The sequence below is a fragment of the Piliocolobus tephrosceles genome, chromosome 1, assembly GCF_002776525.5.
Source record: "Piliocolobus tephrosceles isolate RC106 chromosome 1, ASM277652v3, whole genome shotgun sequence".
NCBI classification, from domain to species: domain Eukaryota; kingdom Metazoa; phylum Chordata; class Mammalia; order Primates; family Cercopithecidae; genus Piliocolobus; species Piliocolobus tephrosceles.
The window spans coordinates 11,973,751-11,993,574 of NC_045434.1; the positions used below are offsets into that span (position 1 = coordinate 11,973,751).

General features: G+C 38.7%; 1 protein-coding gene across 1 annotated transcript in view; it reads left to right on the forward strand.

Annotated features, from left to right (window-relative positions):
• Positions 1 to 19,824, forward strand: part of HEATR1 (HEAT repeat containing 1) — a 58,590-nt gene that overhangs the window by 24,097 nt on the left and 14,669 nt on the right. The window contains exons 21-32 of the mRNA XM_023216197.2: positions 5,884 to 6,053; positions 6,433 to 6,591; positions 7,897 to 8,139; positions 8,476 to 8,607; positions 10,654 to 10,757; positions 10,928 to 11,071; positions 11,790 to 11,908; positions 12,004 to 12,125; positions 13,951 to 14,079; positions 16,171 to 16,401; positions 16,998 to 17,124; positions 18,362 to 18,522. Coding sequence (XP_023071965.1) covers positions 5,884 to 6,053; positions 6,433 to 6,591; positions 7,897 to 8,139; positions 8,476 to 8,607; positions 10,654 to 10,757; positions 10,928 to 11,071; positions 11,790 to 11,908; positions 12,004 to 12,125; positions 13,951 to 14,079; positions 16,171 to 16,401; positions 16,998 to 17,124; positions 18,362 to 18,522 — 1,841 coding nt within the window. The remainder of the gene's footprint in view (positions 1 to 5,883; positions 6,054 to 6,432; positions 6,592 to 7,896; positions 8,140 to 8,475; positions 8,608 to 10,653; positions 10,758 to 10,927; positions 11,072 to 11,789; positions 11,909 to 12,003; positions 12,126 to 13,950; positions 14,080 to 16,170; positions 16,402 to 16,997; positions 17,125 to 18,361; positions 18,523 to 19,824) is intronic.

The window sequence follows — 19,824 nt, forward strand, 5'->3', positions numbered from 1 at the left end:
TTCAAGTTTGATTTCTAAAATAAAATTCCATAAAAGTAATTTTTTTATTGACTTAGAAAATTTCGGTCTTTATTTTAGGTGAGTTTACTGTTAAGGTTTTTCTGGTAATATTTGGATAAGAACAACTCCCTATACATTTTTGAACTTTAATTTTTCAATTAATACATTAGGGACATCTTTCCATATTAATAAATGGAAAAATTTATCTTTTTATAACTGCCTGCAGAGTATTCCATTGTACAGAGATAGCAATTTATTAAGATAGTTATTTTCTCCTAAACTTGTGGGTTTTCAAAAAGGTACATATATTTTATTTAGAGATAACTATTTCAGTTTTCCAATTTGGTATTAAATGTTTACTGTCCTTTGACAGTGGCCTCTGAGTAATATATGTCGTTTTGACTATAAGTAGCAAGATGGAAGAACTTCACTTTTCCACTGGTATTGCTGCTAGACAGGCTCCCTGCCTCCCACTGCTGCCCTGTCATCCATCTCCTGCCTGCCTGACGTACTTTGCATTTATGCTGTGTACACCTGTTGCAGTACTCCTGAACACAGGAGAGATGCACCTTGTTCTACTTGGAAGTTCAAAGACCAGACGCTCGAGTCGCAGAGCGCCTCAAATGGAAGGCCGCTTATTGTACCTGCCCTGCGGGCTCTCCTCTTTAGGGCTGCAGTGAGCTTCTAGCCCCACCTTATCTGTGAAGAGTCTAGGAATTATTGGTTGGCATCTGTTTTAATATATTTACAAAAATGTAGTGTTCATAAGTAAAACGTGATATCATGTAATATAACATTAATGATACATAAATATGTTTATATTATTAAATTTTTGTATTCAGAAGTAAAAGGCAATACAATGTTATATGATATTACAATTATACAATATGACATAGTAATATAACACAATATTATATGAGTTTTTGTCAGTGGCTTGGTAATCTAACCACCATTTATTATTTTCTATGCAGGTATGATAAAAAGTCTTGCATATAGCAAGTCTTTGTTAAGTGAATAAATACAATCTATTCTTTTTTTTTTTTTAAAGAGACATAGTCTCACTTTGTTGCCTAGGCTGGAGTGCAGTGGCGTGATCTTGGCTCACTGCAACCTCCCCCTCCCAGGTTCAAGCAATTCTCTTGCCCAATCCTCCCGAGTAGCTGGGATTACAGGCACGCACCACCACACCCGGCTAATTTTTATATTTTTAGTAGAGACGGGGTTTCACCATGGTGGCCAGGCTTGTCTTGAACTCCTGACCTCAGGTGATCCACCCGCCTTGGCCTCCCAAAGTTCTGGAATGACAGGCGTGAGCCTCTGTGCCCAGTCAATACAAATCTATTCCTCCTATCATTTGTGAGATTGTTGCAGTAAACTGAGGAACAGAGAGACAGATATGGGAGAACAGGAAGAATTTATTTTAGGGTACGCACCAGCTTAGCGGATTCACATCCAAAAAGCTGAGCCTTGAACAAAGACGGAGTGGGGCTTTTTATAAGCAGGCTTACAGAAGCCAAACAAAGGCCGTTAATCATACAGTGCATAACTTGGGGCCTTGCATACCTGGTGGCCTTGTAGCTGCAGAAAAGAAAAAACAAGAACTGGCTAAACACAGACATTTGTAAAACAGTCGTGCTTCAGAGGCCAGGGAAAGGAGTAACAGTAAAGGAATTTGTCTTTCTTTTTTTTTTTTTTTTCCTTCAACCTTGCTCTAGTGGGGTGCGGGGGGTGTCTGGAGCCCATTCCTTTGGCCTTGGCTTTTCAGACAATGAGCATTGTCTTATAACTGTCCTTGAAGTGAGCTGCTAAGCAGAAGAAAACTTGTTTCTTTTTTTTTTTTATTTTTTATTTATTTATTTTTTTGAGACGGAGTCTCACTCTGTCACCCAGGCTGGAGTGCAGTGGCCGGATCTCAGCTCACTGCAAGCTCCGCCTCCCAGGTTCATGCCCTTCTCCTGCCTCAGCCTCCCGAGTAGCTGGGACTACAGGCGCCGCCACCTCGCCCGGCTAGTTTTTTGTATTTTTTTAGTAGAGACGGGGTTTCACCATGTTAGCCAGGATGGTCTCGATCTCCTGACCTTGTGATCCGCCCGTCTCAGCCTCCCAAAGTGCTGGGATTACAGGCTTGAGCCACCGCACCCAGCGTTTCTTTTATTTTTAACCCTTGCCTAGCCTGTTACTTTTGTTGGAGTGAATGAATGCATATTTATTTTTAAATCTCTGCCTCAAGATGGGGGCTGCCTTTCATTTATTTTTTATGTCAATTCAATGTATTAAATCTATTTTTATGTTTAAAAGCAAACTCAAGTATTTTTTATTTTTACATAAAAATGCTAGTGCAGATCTAGATAAAATGAGTTGAAAGAATGAAATCACATAGACTTTTAAATGAAAGAACAAAAATTCTATAAGCTGATCATTTAAGTAAGTGGCTGTAATTTTTGTTGGGTTCTGGTATCTTACTTGAACATGATAACTTTGGTAGTTGGTACTTTGAATTTGTCCTTGAATTTGGATTTTGTAGAAGCTGCCCTTCACTCTTCAGGGAATATTACCAAATAGATATTTTGGCCCAAGCCTGCCCCTTGTGTGAATTAAACGTTCCAGCTATTTGTCCCTGACTTTGTTTTGTAAATTAACCATGTGAAAACCAGAAAGGATTTCCAGCTTTCATAGATGATACAGGTTGAGTGTCTCTTATCCAACGTGCTTGGGAAGTGTTTGGGACTTCAGATTTTTTCAGATTTTAGAATATTTGCATCTACATAACGTAATATCTTGGCATTGGGACCCGGGTCTGAACACAATACATTTATCTTTTATATACACCTTTCGCACATAGCCTGAAGGTAATTTTGTACAATTTTTAAAATTTTATTTTAGGAGACAGCGTCTCACTTTGTTGCCCAGGGTGTAGTGCAGTGGCGCAATCTCAGCTCATTGCAACCTCTCCCCACCCCCTCCATCCAGGCCCAAGCGGTCCTCCTACCTTAGCCTCGCAAGTACACGTGCCACCATGTGCCACCATGCCCAGCTAAGTTTTTTATTTTTGGTAGAGACAGGGTTTCGCTATATTGTCTACGCTGAGCTCCTGAGCTCAAGTGATCCACCTGCCTTGGCCTCCCAAGTGCTGGGATTATAGGTGTGAGGCACCATACCCAGCCCTGTTTCAGTTTTTAATTGCAGCCTTGAACTCCTCGGCTCAAGTCATGCTGCCATCTCAGCCTCCCTTATAGCTAGGACTATAGGCCTGCACCACCATGCCTTACTAATTTTCTTGTTACATATTTTGTAGGGACGGAGTCTTGGTGATGTTGCCCAGACTAGTCTTGAACTCCTGGCCTCAAGTGATCCTCCTGCCTCAGCATCCCAAAGTGCTGGGATTATAGGCATGAGCCTCTGCCCATCCAGTTTTATACAATATTTTTAATTTGTGCTTGAAACAAAGTTTGGGTACATTGACCCATTTTACTATCCTTTGTGGGCATGCTTGTGTGGAAGAATTTTGGTTTTGTGAAAAAGATACATTGCAGCTGCAGGGGGCTGGCGCTGTCTTTTTTTCTGTGGGGACACTGAATAAACAGTTGTATGCCTGCGTTTTCACTGCAGTCTGTCACGAGATCAGGTGTGGAATTTTCATATTGTCATATGTCATATTGGTGCTCTGAAAATTTGAGATTTTGGATTTTTGGGTCAACGTTGCTCAGCCTGTGTGGACTTCTTAGGCAGGTTTGAAAGCTTGTCAAGCTTTATCTTAGTATTTCAGAAATGGAAAGTATAATTGATAATTTCTAGCAAAATATAAATGACTGTAGTTTGCTGCAGTAGATATGAAACAAAGCTTAAATAACTAATTACTGTAAAAGGAACTTAGATACCTCTTTGTTCCAAAGACATCTTTTTAAAAACCCTAGCGCAGTTGGTCTCACAGATGCATTCTTACTAGATCTTTGAAGCAGATTTTTTCAGTGTTGTTGAACTGGGCAGGGCATAGAGAAGGGAGGCTTCCAGATTCTTCGTTTAAAACTGGCATAACATTGAAAATTGAGAAAGCCTACAGACAAAAGACTGTAGGCCATGTTGCCTTGAATAATGTTATGTAAAAATCCTAAATGAAATATTTGCAAATGGGCTTTAGCAGCATATTTATAAAAATCATTTACATAGTTAGAGTTCATGCCCAGAATATAAAATTGGTTCAGTAAAAGGAACTATGTTAATATATAATTGACTGTGTCAGTGAAGGACAAAACCCATAAAATGTCCAAAGATTTGAAAAGGCATTAGCCAAAAATAGTAATTATTCCTAATTGACAGCAGAATAGGAGTAACATGATCAAAAAATTCCTCAAATTAAAAGCTAGCATTTTCACTTCATAATTGGGAAAACAAAGGCATTCCTGTTAAAATCATCACTCTTATTGAACGTGATTCTAGAAGTAGTAACTGGCAGAAATAGACAAGTTTCAAACACTTATGGAATGTATGAATATAATAAAGCCGAAATCAAAGATCTGTGAGATGGTTATGTGGATTGTTAAATGGGACATCCGACTATCCATTTGGAAACATTAGAAAGTTTGACTGCAACCTCATTCCTTAGATAAAAATTTCATGTGAACTAAAGATTTAATATAAACTTAGCTCTGGCATTCGACGAAAGCATGAGGTACATATGATCTCTCCTTCTAAATATAGAGATAGATACTTTCTAAATTCACACAGAGTGGGGAGGGCCTTTTTAAGCAACAGAAAAAAGTAGAAGAAAAATTTGACTCTAACATTTCTCTATCAAAAAGTAAAATCAAAGCACAGCAGTCTGGGACCAAGTGTTTGCAGAGAACAATGCACAGGTGGGTAATTTTCTGTGCACGCTTGTACAAGGCTGTATGCACAGGGGTGTTTGTGGCAGCATTGTTCTGATGACAGAAGAATAGAAACAACTTAAACTTTACTAGTAAGGTACCAGTTTTTAAAATATGGAAAATACATTGGAGTATACTTTACAATTAAAAAGAATGATTTGGCCGGGCATGGTGACTCACGCCTATAATCCCATCACTTTGGGAAGCTGAGGTGGGCAGATCACCTGAGGTTGGGAGTTCTAGACCAGCCTGACCAACATGGAGAAACCACATCTCTACCAAAAATACAAAATTGCTGGATGTGGTGGCGCGTGCCTGTAATACCAGCTACTCAGGAGGCTGAGGCAGGAGAATCGCTTGAACCTGGGAGGCGGAGCTTTCATTATGTTCTCAAAGAAGCTTGTGTTGCAAGCTCCAGCCTGGGCAACAAGAGCAAAACTCCATCTCAAAAAAAAAAAAAAGAAGGATTGAATTTGGATATGTATGTACTTATGGAAAACAGTCCGAAGAGTTGAAATGTGTCTGTAATCCCAGCACTTTGGGAGGCCGAGGTGGGTGGATCACTTGAGGTTAGTAGTTGGAGACCAGCCTGACCAACATGGTGAAACCCAGTCTCTGCTAACAATACCAAAATTAGCCAGGCATGTGGCGTGCACCTGTAATCCCAGCTGCTCGAGAGGCTGAGGCAGGAGAATTGCTTGAATCCAGGAGGCGGAGGTTGCAGTGAGCCGAGATTGCACCATTGTACAACGTCCAACTCAGATATGAAAGTAGTTGGTGTAGAACAGGGTTTATAGTTTGATCTTATTTGTATATTTTCAAAAGAATGCACCTGGTAACATGCCTAACCTTTCTCTGGAATATTAAATATTCAAACAGTGAGCAATCTTCAGAGAGGGGGTTTGAATTCGAAGGGATTCTTTTTATCTTTTTATCAAGTACCTTTGGTACTATGTAAATTTTGTGCTGTTTCAGTTTTTAAAATTGTTTCTTAAATTTTTTTCCCCTTTGGTTTTAGTGGTGACATCTTTACTCATTAACCTGGGAAGCTCCATAAAAGAAGTTCGCAGGGCTGCCATTCAGTGTCTCCAGGCCCTCAGTGGAGTGGCATCCCCCTTTCATCTGATAATAGATCATTTGATTCCTAAAGCAGAGGAGATCACTTCAGATGCTGCCTATGTTATTCAGGTAAGCTCGTTAGCAAAGAAGATTGAGTGCGTTCATGCCTGTGTGTACTCATGAGCAATTTTCTCCATTCTCGACATTTCACTGTGTAGGGGTTTTGATGGACTAAGTCACTGAATTTAGAAACTGATAGGTCATTATCTGTACATCTGTCTCCCCCTACTTTTTAAAAGATAGCAATGTCATATTTCAGTTGTGCTCTTTTCATTGGATAAAGGACTAGGGTATAGCTTTTCATAGTAAGCCAACTCTGTGTTTACAATAACCTTTCTTATTAAGGTTTTAAGGAGAAATGGAAAAGTAAGAATCTTCCATAATGAATATATTTAGCCTTTGTAGTTTCTTAACCCTTTTTTATCCAATTTCCTTTTTCGTATCTTAGGATTTGGCTACTTTATTTGAGGAACTACAGAGAGAAAAGAAACTGAAGTATCATCAGAAGTTGTCTGAAACTTTGAAAAACTTACTTAGTTGTGTATATAGTTGCCCATCTTACATAGCAAAAGATTTGATGGAAGTACTTCAGGGAGTCAACGGTGAGGTATGTGCCGTTTAAGTGGAGCGTACATTCCTGTGATGTTACTAAAGAATAGCTGTAACTGCTTGTGGGTGAGAAAGTCCATTGTAAGAGTTGCATGTGTGCGCTCAGAAGAGATAAATGTAATATTAATTTGAGAGGGGGATGAATTGAGGTAGAGAAAAAAAGATACAAGATACAAAAACAAGTACTGGTGAGTTTCTTTTAATTTTAAAGTTAGATGTGTTGTCCCCGTCTAATCATTTAGTTTATTTGAAATGAACTTCACAGTCTTGTGTCTCCTGGGGCTACACTGCTAAAAGAAGCTGTTGGTTTATCTCTGTTTTTCAAGTGAAAATTCTATACAAAGGAATCTATTTGGACACGAGTCTGTGAAAATTCCAAAATCATTTGCTCGTTTGTTTTACATAATTAGAGCTTTCATTATGTTCTCAAAGAAGCTTGTGTTACAAGAAAGCAGTTGTGAAACACTCGTTGATGTGATGGCATGTGCTGACCAACAAAAAAAAGGTTCTGTCATCCCAGTGTTCCAGAAACGCCTGTGTGCTTCAGTCCTGGACTGACTGTGGGCTTAGAAACTAAAATGAGTCAAATGGATTGAAGACCATTTGATTACATTTTTTTGGTAGGAACAAACAGGTTGCATTCAGCCCCTAGTTGTCCCTGGTATAGTTTAAATTAGGAATTGACAAATTTCTTGTGTAAAGGACCAGATAGGAAATATTTTATGCTTTCGGGACCACACAGTCTCTGTTGCAGCTACTCATCTCTGCAGTTGTATCAGGAAAGCAGCCACAGACAGGGTGTAAACAAATGAGCATGGCTGTGTTTCAATAAATAAAATTTACAAAAACAGGTGGTCTGTTGAATTTGACCTGCAAGCCATAATTTGTTGGCCCCCAGTTTAGCAGTTAAAGATTCACATACATAATTTGAAGTAATACTAATTATACCAAGTTGGAAGCATTGAAGGCTACATACAGTGTTTTTAGGGGATGTTAAACTTTATTTTTATTCTCTAAAGTTTTAGTTTGTGTTTTCTCAAGTCTTGAGGGATGCTCACAGATTATCTTTCTGCTCATCTCTGAAGGGTTTAGAACTTGAGCATTACACATGAACTCTATCAGAAAGGATCTGAGTGCCTCAGTGTGAGTTAATAGCTGTCCCCATGTCTAAGAAGTTGTCATCATTGGGTTTTTTCCTCCAGGCTAAACTCCCATCTTCCGACAGGCTTTGAGTGTCTCTATAGGGTGAGCAAAAACGTATCAGTATACGTAACTATTTACTTATAAGTCTTTCGATCTTTAGATGGTGCTTTCTCAGCTATTGCCTATGGCTGAACAACTGCTAGAAAAGATCCAGAAGGAGCCCACAGCTGTGCTGAAAGATGAGGCCATTGTTTTGCATCTCACTCTGGGAAAGTATAATGAATTTTCAGCTTCCCTTTTAAATAAGGATCCAAAGAGTCTAGATATATTTATAAAAGCTGTGCACGCAACAAAGGAACTTTACGCAGGAATGCCAACCATTCAGATCACAGCCCTTGAAAAGGTCAGTGATTTCTTTCAGAAGCTAAGGCATAGCATGTTCAAGCATTTAAAGGTAGAAAGCAACAGGAACAGTGTTTAAAAAAAAAAACAAAAAAAACTTTAATTTATTTGGAGAAGATAGTTACAGGTGGACTAGACATACTTTAAAGGAATATGATGTATTTGACCCATTTTTGAAAACTGAATGTTGTACATGGGTCATTAAAACGAATTGCATTTTAACTGACACAATTAAATGGGAAACAATTTTACATTTTGAGAGAGGTTGATATAAAAATTATTTCTGGAGTTTAAACTTGTTCACTGAACTCAGTTGCCTTTTTTCTACCCCCTCTAGATTACAAAACCATTTTTTGCAGCCATATCAGATGAAAAAGTTCAGCAGAAGCTTTTAAGAATGTTGTTTGATTTATTGGTGAACTGTAAAAACTCACATTGTGCTCAGACTGTCAGCAGTGTTTTTAAAGGGGTAAGCTGCAAACTTCCTGTAATTTTTTTATTAATGTTTAGTGTCTTCCAAAGGACACCATGTTTAAGAGTCCTGCATTTTATAGTGCTTGTAAGAGGTCAGATGTTACCGTTAACAAAAATCATGGAAAAATGAGTCATAGAGAGGCATAAAATAAAAATTTTAAGTCTTTACCATTATTTTATTTTATGAAATATTTGTTGATAATTTTAACCAGATAGGGTGTGTAGGAATATGTGTGTGTGTGGTCTTACTCATATTACATGGAATGTACCTATTCCTTTATGCAAGGAATAGGAATGAGTGAGTGGCTCAATTTTGAACGGGGTAACATTATTCTACTTAATTTAATTGTTTTAGTTTAAATGTTATGTTTTAATTTAATTCTACTTAATTTAGTTGTTTAATGACTTATAATGGAATTGAAATTCTGCTTGTTGGTTTTATATGTGTATTGAAACCTAGCTATTATCAGAATAGCCACCTGGTTATTCTGTTTTTTGAATATAGGATAATATAAAGTTCTAGTATCTAGATTCAGCAGTTCTCAGAATTTTAACATAATTACTTAATCTTTTTTCCTTCTTTTTCTTTGCTGAAGTATTTTAAAGAAAATCTCAAAATTTCATGCACTTTCATCCCTCTGTGCTTCAGTGTGCATCTTTTGAAAAGTGGATACAACTATAATGGCATTAGAATTTTTAAAAAATTAGTAATTCCTTGATATTATCTAATACCTAGTTCATAATCATATTTCCATGGTTATCTCAAAAGTATTTTTTATAGTTGTTCTCTTAATCGGAATCCAAAGATTTAGTCGTGATGTTAGAACCTTGTAAAAGGAGATATCTGGATCCCACCCCATATCTAAAGAATCTCTGGGGCTGTGAATCTGTGTGTGTGTGTGTGTGTGTCTTATTCCTGCCCAGCTGATTAGAATATACTTATCTGATCCGGCACTTGGAAGCAATTGGTATGGATGATTCTATGTTGCGTTACTAGTTTTCCACGCTAAGGGATGAACGTGAAATTGAGTGACTCTGCACTGGAGAAGTGATACCATATCATAATCACGACAAGTGCAGGGCTGTAACTTGAGACTCCCAAGACAAATTGTATAGAAAGCAAGTGCACGGTAGTGGGAGAGCTTAGTTAAAATGAAAATCTGAAGATGAATTTATGTTGGCTATTGCTTTTGGTTTATACCCTTCCCTATTTTGCTTTCTTCTCATTCTGGTTTTTCAAGAGGTCTGTAACAAGGTAGTAGCAGCCAGTGCTGAGTGGGTGCAGATGTATGTCCAGTAAGTCATTCTTCTCTCTTAATTGAATAAATCCTTCCTAGGGTTAGCGTCTGATTTTAGTCTTAATATTTTTAAGGAAATGTTGGAAAAATTGGAATCACAAAAAAACACATTTTTAGGAGGCTTCAAATATCGTACTAATGAAGTGCTAATTGAATTGAGCTAAGATCTAGTCCAAATGAGAACATCTTAAAGAATTTAGAGGATTATGAGAAGGAAGGTGTTGGCCCAAATTCCTCCCTCTTCTATTTGACAGTGGGCTAGAGAGCATGTGAGATGCTTGCTAGACGTGCCATATCAGCCAGAAATAAGATTGGCCTTAAATGTCAGGCCAGTTGTACTTTGACTACAAAAATTATTTTGGTTACCAGAATACACTCGAAACACTCTCATGGTCTGTGACAATAAATATATACCATATGATAAGTATATACTGGTGAGAGTATAGGTATGCAAGGTACACTAAGTGAAACATACTAAGGTACAGAGCAATGTGTATAGTACGTTTCTATTTATGTTTTTTAATAGAATCTTTATTTAGCCATTGGTATATGGAAAGTTTTTAAAAGGATGCTTAAGAAATTGTCAGTGATGTTTGCCTTTGGTGATTGGGCTGGGGTATGGAGTGACATAAAGACATAAAAATGGACGTAAATGCTTTCATTGTATGTCTTCATCTAACATATATTGCTCTAATTTTATCCAATGGATTATATCATCAACTGTTCTTCCTTCAATATTTCAGATTTCCGTTAATGCTGAACAAGTCAGAATAGAACTGGAGCCAGCAGATAAAGCTAAACCCTTGGGCACAGTTCAGCAAAAAAGAAGGCAAAAAATGCAGCAGAAGTAAGAGCTACAAATGCATTGAGCACTTACTGTTGTTCCCCTGACTTGGAATGTTATGAAACCTTGGAACTTTTTGATACTCATCAATTTGCTATAATCAGGCACAGTGGTTTTTACTTAGCACATCATGGGGTTTGCTTTTCCAACTTTTTGTCTTCTCCATTTTCCAGAAAATCACAAGATCTAGAATCTGTCCAGGAAGTTGGAGGTTCCTACTGGCAAAGAGTAACTCTCATCCTGGAATTACTGCAGCACAAAAAGAAGCTCAAAAGTCCTCAGATATTGGTGCCAACTCTTTTTAACTTGCTATCAAGGTAGTGACACTTGACTTTGATCTGTGAGAGAATAGGACTCTAATTCTTGCCCATCTTATCTAACATTCTGTTTTCAACATACTCTTCTCTTGTTTAGATAGTCTGTAAAATAAAGCAAGTACTATAGGTGAATTTAAAAGATTGGTTTTGGGTATCCATTGCCAGCACCCCAAACTGACCTTAGTGTCCTGTGTCATGTAGTAAATGACCACTCACTTTACAGCCTACTTTCCTCTGAACTTTTCAGTAACATGCCTGGGGCATCATTACTTGTATTTCAAGATATAATGTTGAATTTATATAGATATATATGTGTGTGTATATATAGTATTTGCTATCTGTGTTTTCATATATATAGATGTATATATTTTATATATATAGATTTGTGTGTTTGTGTGTGTGTGTGTGTGTCAATTGAGTATGAATTGTAGAGTGTGCTTTCATGTGAAAGACAAAGTAATTCTGAAGGTTTTCCTGTAAGATTCCAAATAGGTTAATAGAAAGTGCAATAGAGAGGAAGTGGAATTTGACATAGCACCTGTCTATATGAGAGAAAATTAGAGTTAGAAATCTTATATCTTATTTCTAGACTTCATGTTTAATGGTAGTATTTTAGTTATTCCTTATTGAATATGAGTTCTGGACAACGGTCATTAATGCAGCCATGAATTGTACAACTTTTACATTTCCCATCATTTCTCTTTTGGGTGTCCTGAAGGTGTTTAGAGCCCTTGCCACAAGAGCAGGGAAATATGGAATACACCAAACAGTTAATTCTTAGTTGTCTGCTCAACATCTGCCAGAAACTCTCTCCGGATGGTGGCAAAATACCCAAAGGTAGGTACTTTTGGGAAGGAAAGGTTAGAAAAATTACCTGCTTTGAGTGTGAGTGCACCTGGCACTTAGAGTTTTTGCCTTTCTCACCACTGTAGATGTTTTAGATGAGGAGAAGTTCAATGTGGAGTTGATAGTTCAGTGCGTCCGCCTTTCAGAGATGCCGCAGACCCATCACCACGCCCTTTTACTTTTGGGCACTGTGGCTGGAATATTTCCGGTAAGTGTTAATGATACAAAGTTTTAGCAGATATTTCAGAGATTTTTCTTCCACAGAAATGCACTGGCACCTATTGATTTTAAATTTAATCAATTAGGCTTTGGAATCTTCCAGCACTGGTGAGACTCAGCCCTGCCTCTTCATAGCTGGGACTGTCTGAGCCAGTTGATCTTGCTAAGCTTTGGTTTCCCTTTTTATCAAGTGGAAATAATAACCTTCACTGGATTGTTGGGGGAATTCAGTTGGATAATTTATGGTTAGTACTTAGCACAACGCCTGGCACACTGTCTATCTAATAAAACAGTGGGTATTAGTGTTATTTGGGAAAAGTTAGTATCTCACTTATCTTCAAGTAATCCTCAAAATAACCTTTAACCAGTGACTTAAGAAAATTAATTCGATCACAAACTGTATGATTTAAAGAAATCATGTCCCTTTTATGAAAAATATCATTTAAACATTTGTAAAGAGATTGAAACTATTTTCATATTGCGGATTTAAGTCAGAGGTTTTTAACCTGGGGTTCTCTGTGAGCTTTAGGGGGTCTTAATGTACTGAAATCATATGCAAGGTTTTATGTTTGTGGGGTTTTTTTTTTCTTGTAAGAGAGTCTGTGCTTCTCAAAGGGGTTGATAATCCAGAAATAGTTGAGAATCATTAATATTTTTTCTGTTTTTATTGAAATATAGTTCAGATGCCATAAAATCCACCCATTTAATAAGTATACAGTTGATTTTAGTCTATTCACAAAGTTTGTGTAATCACCACCACGATCTACTTTAAGAGCATTTTCATCACCCCAGAAAAGAAACTCTGCACCCATTAACAGTCACTCTTCCTCCCCCCCTCCCTGCCACCACCACCACCACCACCACCCTGCTCCTGGCCACTAGTAATTCATTTTCTGTCTCTATCAATGCCTATGCTGGACGTGTCATGTAAATTGAGTCATACAATATGTGGCCCTCTGTGTCTGGTTTCTTTTGCTTAGCATAACGTTTTTGAGGTTCATTCATGTTGAAGCTTGAATCCGTATTCCTTTTATGACTGAATAATATTGTTGTATGTGTATGCCACGTTTTGTTTATCTGTTCATCGGTTGATGGACATTTGGGTTGTTTCTACTTTGGGGCTATTATAAATTATGTTGCTATGAATATTCTAGACCAGGTTTTGTGTGGACATTTTTCATATCTCCTGGGTGTATATACCTAGGAGTGGAATTATTGGGTCAAACGGAATTTTATGTTTAACTTTTGAGTAACTTGCGAGACTGTTTTCCATAGTGGCCACACCATTTTGCTTCCAGCCTGTGAAGATCCCAGTTTCTTCACATCCTTGCCAGTACTTGCTATTGTCTTTTTTTTTCACCATTCCAGTGGGTGTGAAGTAGTATTTGTGCTTATATTCTTTTCCTATGAATTTTTTCTTTGGAGAAATGTCTTTTCAAATCCTTTGCCTGTTTTTTAATCAGGTTATTTCTCTTTTTATTGGTGAGTTGTAATGAATCAGCGAAATGGAACATGTTAGCCTGGGCAGGAATATCACTTGTGGCCAGGAGTTCAAGACCAGCCTGGGTAACAGCAAGACCCCATCCTTATAAAAAGGAAAAAGAAAAAAAATTGGCTGGGCATGGTATCTTGCACCTGTAGTCCTAGCCACTCAGGAGGCTGAGGTGGAAGGATTGCTTGAGCTCAGGAGTCCAAGGTTACAGTGAACCATGATCACACAACTGCACCCCAGCCTGAATGACTAGCGAGACCCTATCTCTTAAAAAAAAAAATTAGTAGAAATAGAAAATGTTGATAGTTATGTTTTCTTTCAGGATAAAGTTCTACACAATATCATGTCTATTTTTACATTTATGGGAGCCAATGTCATGCGCCTGGATGATACTTACAGTTTTCAGGTTATTAACAAGACAGTGAAAATGGTTATTCCCGCACTTATTCAGGTAAGCTCTCTTTTTACCATCCTGGGGTTTCTTTTTTTTAATTTAAGAATTTTGCATATAAATGACATTAAAAGCCTTTTTTTTTTTTGGTTTTTTTTTTTATCCTCAACAATTGTATAAAAGCCTTTCTGAAATGCTCAGATACATTTCCCTTAAGTTTTAGAAAGCTGAAGCTAAGAAGCAGTCTGGGCAATGTCTTTCCCAATAATCTAAACAAACATGTTATAGCTGGTTCTGCTGTGCTGTGTGTGTGTAACTGTAAGTGTCTTAACATCATTTGGATGAGGTAAATTTACATCCACCGTCTGTTTCAGGACACTGCATCAGTTTGATAGTACCTTCTTACATGTTGATGAGGACAGGAACTTTTAGAGCTGCAGTGACAAATTTGTTAACATGCAGTTTAGCAGATGTTTGCCAAGCATTCAACTCAGAGAGAGAGGTGAGATGTTCTCTCTCCCAGTAAGGAATGAACAATTCAAAAGTTAAAAGTAGCCTCAAGAATAAAAGAGCTTGGTCACCTGCTTGAGTTTTCTGTGTACCCTCACTTGTTAATTAATGTCTTTTCTCATGCTATTGACCATCCCAGGGATCACCATATTCAGCACCTTCTTTTAACCTTAGTATTAGATTGGTGTTCTCAGTGTCCACCAAATTGGCAAGTATAGGATATATACCTAAAAAGAAAAATAATAATATGCATTCATATGGTCAGTGCCAGTCAAGTAAATGCTAAAGAGTTCAGAATAGGAGATAGTCCATATGGGACAGGATGACCAGAAAGTTCTGTAAGAAAATTTGAACCGGTGTGAAAGAAGATAGGATTTGTTCAGTGATGGCAGAGCCAATAGTATGAGAAAAGGCATGATCTAGGAATGTTCACAGCATGTTTGAAGAATGTAATGGCGATCGATTGATGGAGAGCAGAGGGTTGAGACAGGTAGACATTGGTTTAGTCATTCATTCAAGTGTTTTCTGTCATTTATTTAACAACTATATTTTGATCGCCAATACCTGGAATAAAATGGTTCAAACTTTATTCCGAAAGCAGCAAGAGGTTATTGGCCTTTTCTGTGCTCTGCTTATCTTCGTTCTTCTTGAGGCACAACCCAAATCCTGTGTGATTTGTGCAGTGTTCCCAGGCAGCCTAAGCGAACTCGCTATCAATCAGTGTCACGTATTTGGCGTCTGCCGTTACTGCCTCCTGCTATCTTTTCACATATGTATTCTGTTTCTTTTGTTTGTTTGTTTTTTGAGACTGAGTTTTGCTCTTGTTGCCCAGGCTAGAGTGCAATGGCATGATCTCGGGTCACTGCAACCTCCGCCTCCTGGTTTCAAGTGATTCTCCTGCCTCAGCCTCCCGAGTAGCTGGGACTACAGGCACGAACCACCACACCCAGCAATTTTGTATTTTTAGTAGAGATGGGTTTCACCATGTTGGCCTGGCTGGTCTTGAACTCCTGACCTTAGGTGATCTGCCCACCTGGGCCTCCCAAAGTGTTGGGATTATAGGCGTGAGCCACTGCGCTCGGCCATATATCCTGTTTCATACAGAAAATAAACCTCCTTTGGGGCAGGGCTCATATTATACACTTTGTATTCCCCTCAGGGCTAAATAGCACCTGGGACATGATAGGTACTTACTGAATATTTATTGTTAGGGCTTTGATTATTAAAACTCTTGTGGCTGACTGAGTGTGGTGACATGCCCCTGTAACACCAGCACGTTGGGGGCTGAGGTGGGATTATTTGAGGCCAGGAGTTTGAGACCAGCCTGGTCAACATAGCAAAAGCCCGTCTCTACAAACATTTTTAAAAAGTGGTGGTGGGGGTTCTGGGATGTCCCAGCTTCTTGGGAGGCTGGGATAGGAGGATCGCTTTGAGCTTAGGAAATCCAGGCTACGGTGAGATATGGTCACGCCACTGCACTTCAGCTTGGGCCACGGAGAAAGACCCTGTCTCTAAAAAAATAAATAAAATTATTCTGGTAACTTCTTGGGGCCCATCTAAAAGCCTTATCTTGTCCACCTAAAGCTTGTTTTGTGGAAGATTACTTGCACCTACTTACTGTCTCTGCTTGCTGTTTTGCAGTCTGATAGTGGAGATTCCATAGAAGTTTCAAGAAACGTTGAAGAGATTGTGGTAAAAATCATTAGTGTATTTGTGGATGCACTGCCACATGTCCCGGAGCACAGGCGCCTGCCCATCCTTGTTCAGCTTGTTGATACACTGGGTGCAGAGAAATTCCTCTGGGTTCTCCTCATCTTGCTTTTTGAACAGTATGTCACAAAAACAGTGCTGGCGGCTGCCTATGGAGAAAAGGTCAGAACCTAGGGTGGGAAGATAAGGAAAACGGTGATTTACACAGATTTTATGTTATTGTCCAGTTTAAACATGGGGCTGGTGATGCCTAATGTGTGTTATTTAGAACCTTTTTGCTCAGAACCTTTTTCAAAAAGGTTTTTGGCATTTAGAAAAATTTCATTCAGAGCCCATAGCACTCTGAATATCCTCAGTTGCAGCGAAACATCTGAGGGTGAATTAACTTTTCTGAGAAACAGATCTGGTGCCATGCAGGTGGTTCTGTTTTAAGCCCAGGAGAGTATGGCTGATGAGTAATGAAACAGTGTCTCTTCAAAGTGGTTTTGAAGGCAGTTTGTGGGGAAATAGAGGAGCCTCCGTGTCCCTGAAGTTAGTAAGACACAAACACAGGTAACTGTTTGGAAAAGCCCTGTTTGGATAAGTCAAGGACCATTTTTAAATGACTTCTTAGACATGGGATCTGGGAGTAGATCTCGACCTACTCTAAATAAAGTAGTATACTCTTTTCTGCTAGAAATCCTAACGCACATTATCCTGAAATTATGCCTTCACAATTCCTAAGTACAGATTTATTACTTTTTTATCTTTCTACACAGGATGCTATTTTAGAAGCAGACACTGAATTTTGGTTTTCAGTCTGTTGTGAGTTTAGTGTCCAGCATCAGATACAAAGCTTGATGAATATCCTCCAGTACTTACTAAAGCTGCCAGAGGAAAAAGAAGGTAAGTGTAGATTGGGTGTCACTTACCGTTCAATCTGAAAGCTAAGGAGAAACAGAAGAGAATGTAGGTTATCCTTAGTACATCTTCAGAAGGATTTTTAAAGTAAGTTAATCATTTTAATTTGATTGCGTACTTTCTTGAATCCTTATGGAAAGTAGTCGGAATTCCATTTGCCATTCCTCACACATTGTCTTTTATACCTCTGTGCCCTGTGCTGACATCTTGGCTGTGGAATGTTACTGGTATCCCGGATGAGTTAGGTTCAAATGACAGTAAATGATCAGGACCTCGTTAGCTGTCTCTCAGCTTCTCATTAAAATATCTGAAGACATTTACATGAAAAGAAAAAAAGTAGGTACCACAGGAGTGGCAGCAAAATATTAACATTGTACCATACAGCAGAGCTTTGAAGAAAATCCCACTAACTGCAGCACCACTGAGGCTGGCTTAGGAAAGGGTTGATGAAGCCAGGTGTGATGGTATCAGCCTGTGGTCCCAGCTACCCAGGAGAGTGAGGCAGGAGGATTACTTTAGCCCAGTTCAAGACCAGCCTTAGCAACGTAGTAAGACCCCATCTCTAAAAATTTTTTTTCGTTCAGAAAGGGTTGACATGTTGAAAGTTCTTAGTTTTCTACTCTTCGAAGCAGCACAACAAGGCACGTTAGAAAGAAGGTACTCTAAGAGCTCCGCGGAGACTCTTTTCTGCATGGCCAGCCATTGGCCCTGTCATCCCTGTTTGGCTGGGCAGTGACTTGTCCCACCCTGCAGTCAGCTCAGGTTTGGCAGGGACAGACACGGGAGGTCCCTGGAGAGTATGTGGTGATGTGGGTAAGGAAGTGGCTTAGCAGTAAGTCATTCTGTAGGATAGTGGTTTTTAACACTGCACTGCCAACCCCATGTACATTAGATACATTTGATAAAGAAATCTACGTCTGCAGTTGGAAGTTCAAAGACTCCTTCTGTGATATGGTCTTCTTCCATTTGATTGTCCGCTTTCCCTGTTTTGGTTTTTGTCTTAAACACTCGCTTCTCAGGGCCATTGGGTACTTTCTTGGCAAATACACTCACGTTTTTCACTAATTTAGAAGAGGAGAAACTGGATGTAATAGATGAACAAATTTCTCTGTGAAAATGTTATCCCATTAACCATCCTTTACTTGAAAGGTCATATCTCTTAATTCTGTATGAAGGATTTGGGTGAAAGTGAGTGGGGTCACTTGTTTTGTTGCTGTTTCAGAAACCATTTCCAAAGCAGTGTCTAATAAGAGTGAATCACAAGAAGAAATGCTACAGATTTTTAATGTAGAGACTCACACTAGCAAGCAACTGCGGCATTTTAAATTTTTGTCAGTGTCCTTCATGTCTCAGCTCCTGTCTTCCAATAATTTTCTGAAAAAGGTAATGTGTTCTTTAAATGTGTTTATAAAAAGGTAATTCTGCTGTTTCCAAGGGAACTGTGTTTTCAGTTAGTAGAAGTAGCTTGGTAAATGGGTTATGAAAATGTGAGGCATGCCTTTACAGATAATAGAAAAAAAAAGTACATTTCACCCTGAAAAACTGTTGGTCACGATCTACTGAGATTGAACATAATGTAAACTCTATGTTCAGTGGTTTCATTCTTAAGTGTTGTGTGCCCACCAGAAGTATATGAACATGTACACCAAAAAAACTGCAAGAATGTTTGTAATATTCATAACATTCTTCGTGGTAGCACAAAGCTGGTAACAACTCAAATGTCTACCAGCAGAGTAGATAAATTGCCTGTGTTTTATTTTATTTTTTGAGACAGGTCTCACTCTGTGTCCCAGGCTGAAGTGCAGCAGAGTCATCATGGCTCACTGCAACCTGGAACTCCTGGGCTCAAGCAGTCCTCTTGCCTCAGCCTCCCGAGTAGCTGGGACTATAGGCGTGTGCCACCTACGTCTGGCTAATTTTAAAACTTTTTTTGATAGAGACGGGTTCTCGCTGTGTTGTCCAGGCTAATGTCAAATTCCTGGCCCCAAGCGATCCTCCCACCTCAAACTCCCATAGTGCTAGGATTACAGGCATGAGCCACCATGCCCAGCCTTTCTTTACCTGGATATAGTGAGTTCTGCATGTATGATTTGTGTACGTCTCTGTTTGTGTATTAAACTTGTTTAAACAATGAGAGGAAAGGAAGGAAAGAAAGGAATATCATGACCAGGAATATAAAAACGGTTTGACATTAGAGTACTGTAAAGTACATTAAGTCCTAAAATGCATTAACAGATGAAGAAGGGAAAACATATGATCATTTTACATTTTACAGTGAAATAATTCAGCAGATTCAATACTCATTCACAACTTAAGAAAAGAAAATCCTCTCGGCAGTGCAGGATAGATGGGAATTACTTTGGCCTAATAAAGGTGACAGTCTGAAGCTTGTGGTTTACATCATACCTAATGATGAAATATTAATGGTGTGCCTGCTGCAGTCAGGGACAAGAATGCCCTCTGTCATTGTTTCTATTCAGGAAAAGAAATGAAGTGTAAGAAACAGGAAAGAAGAGAATCAGCAATTAGAACTAATAATGAGTTCAGTAAGCTTGCTTGAGAGAGATCAGTGTAGACACTATCTAGAGGTAAGTGTAGGTCATGATATGTATCAATTAAGCTGGCTGAACTAATTAGTCTCACACACTGTTACTAATATTATTCCTCAAATTAGAAGACAGAGTA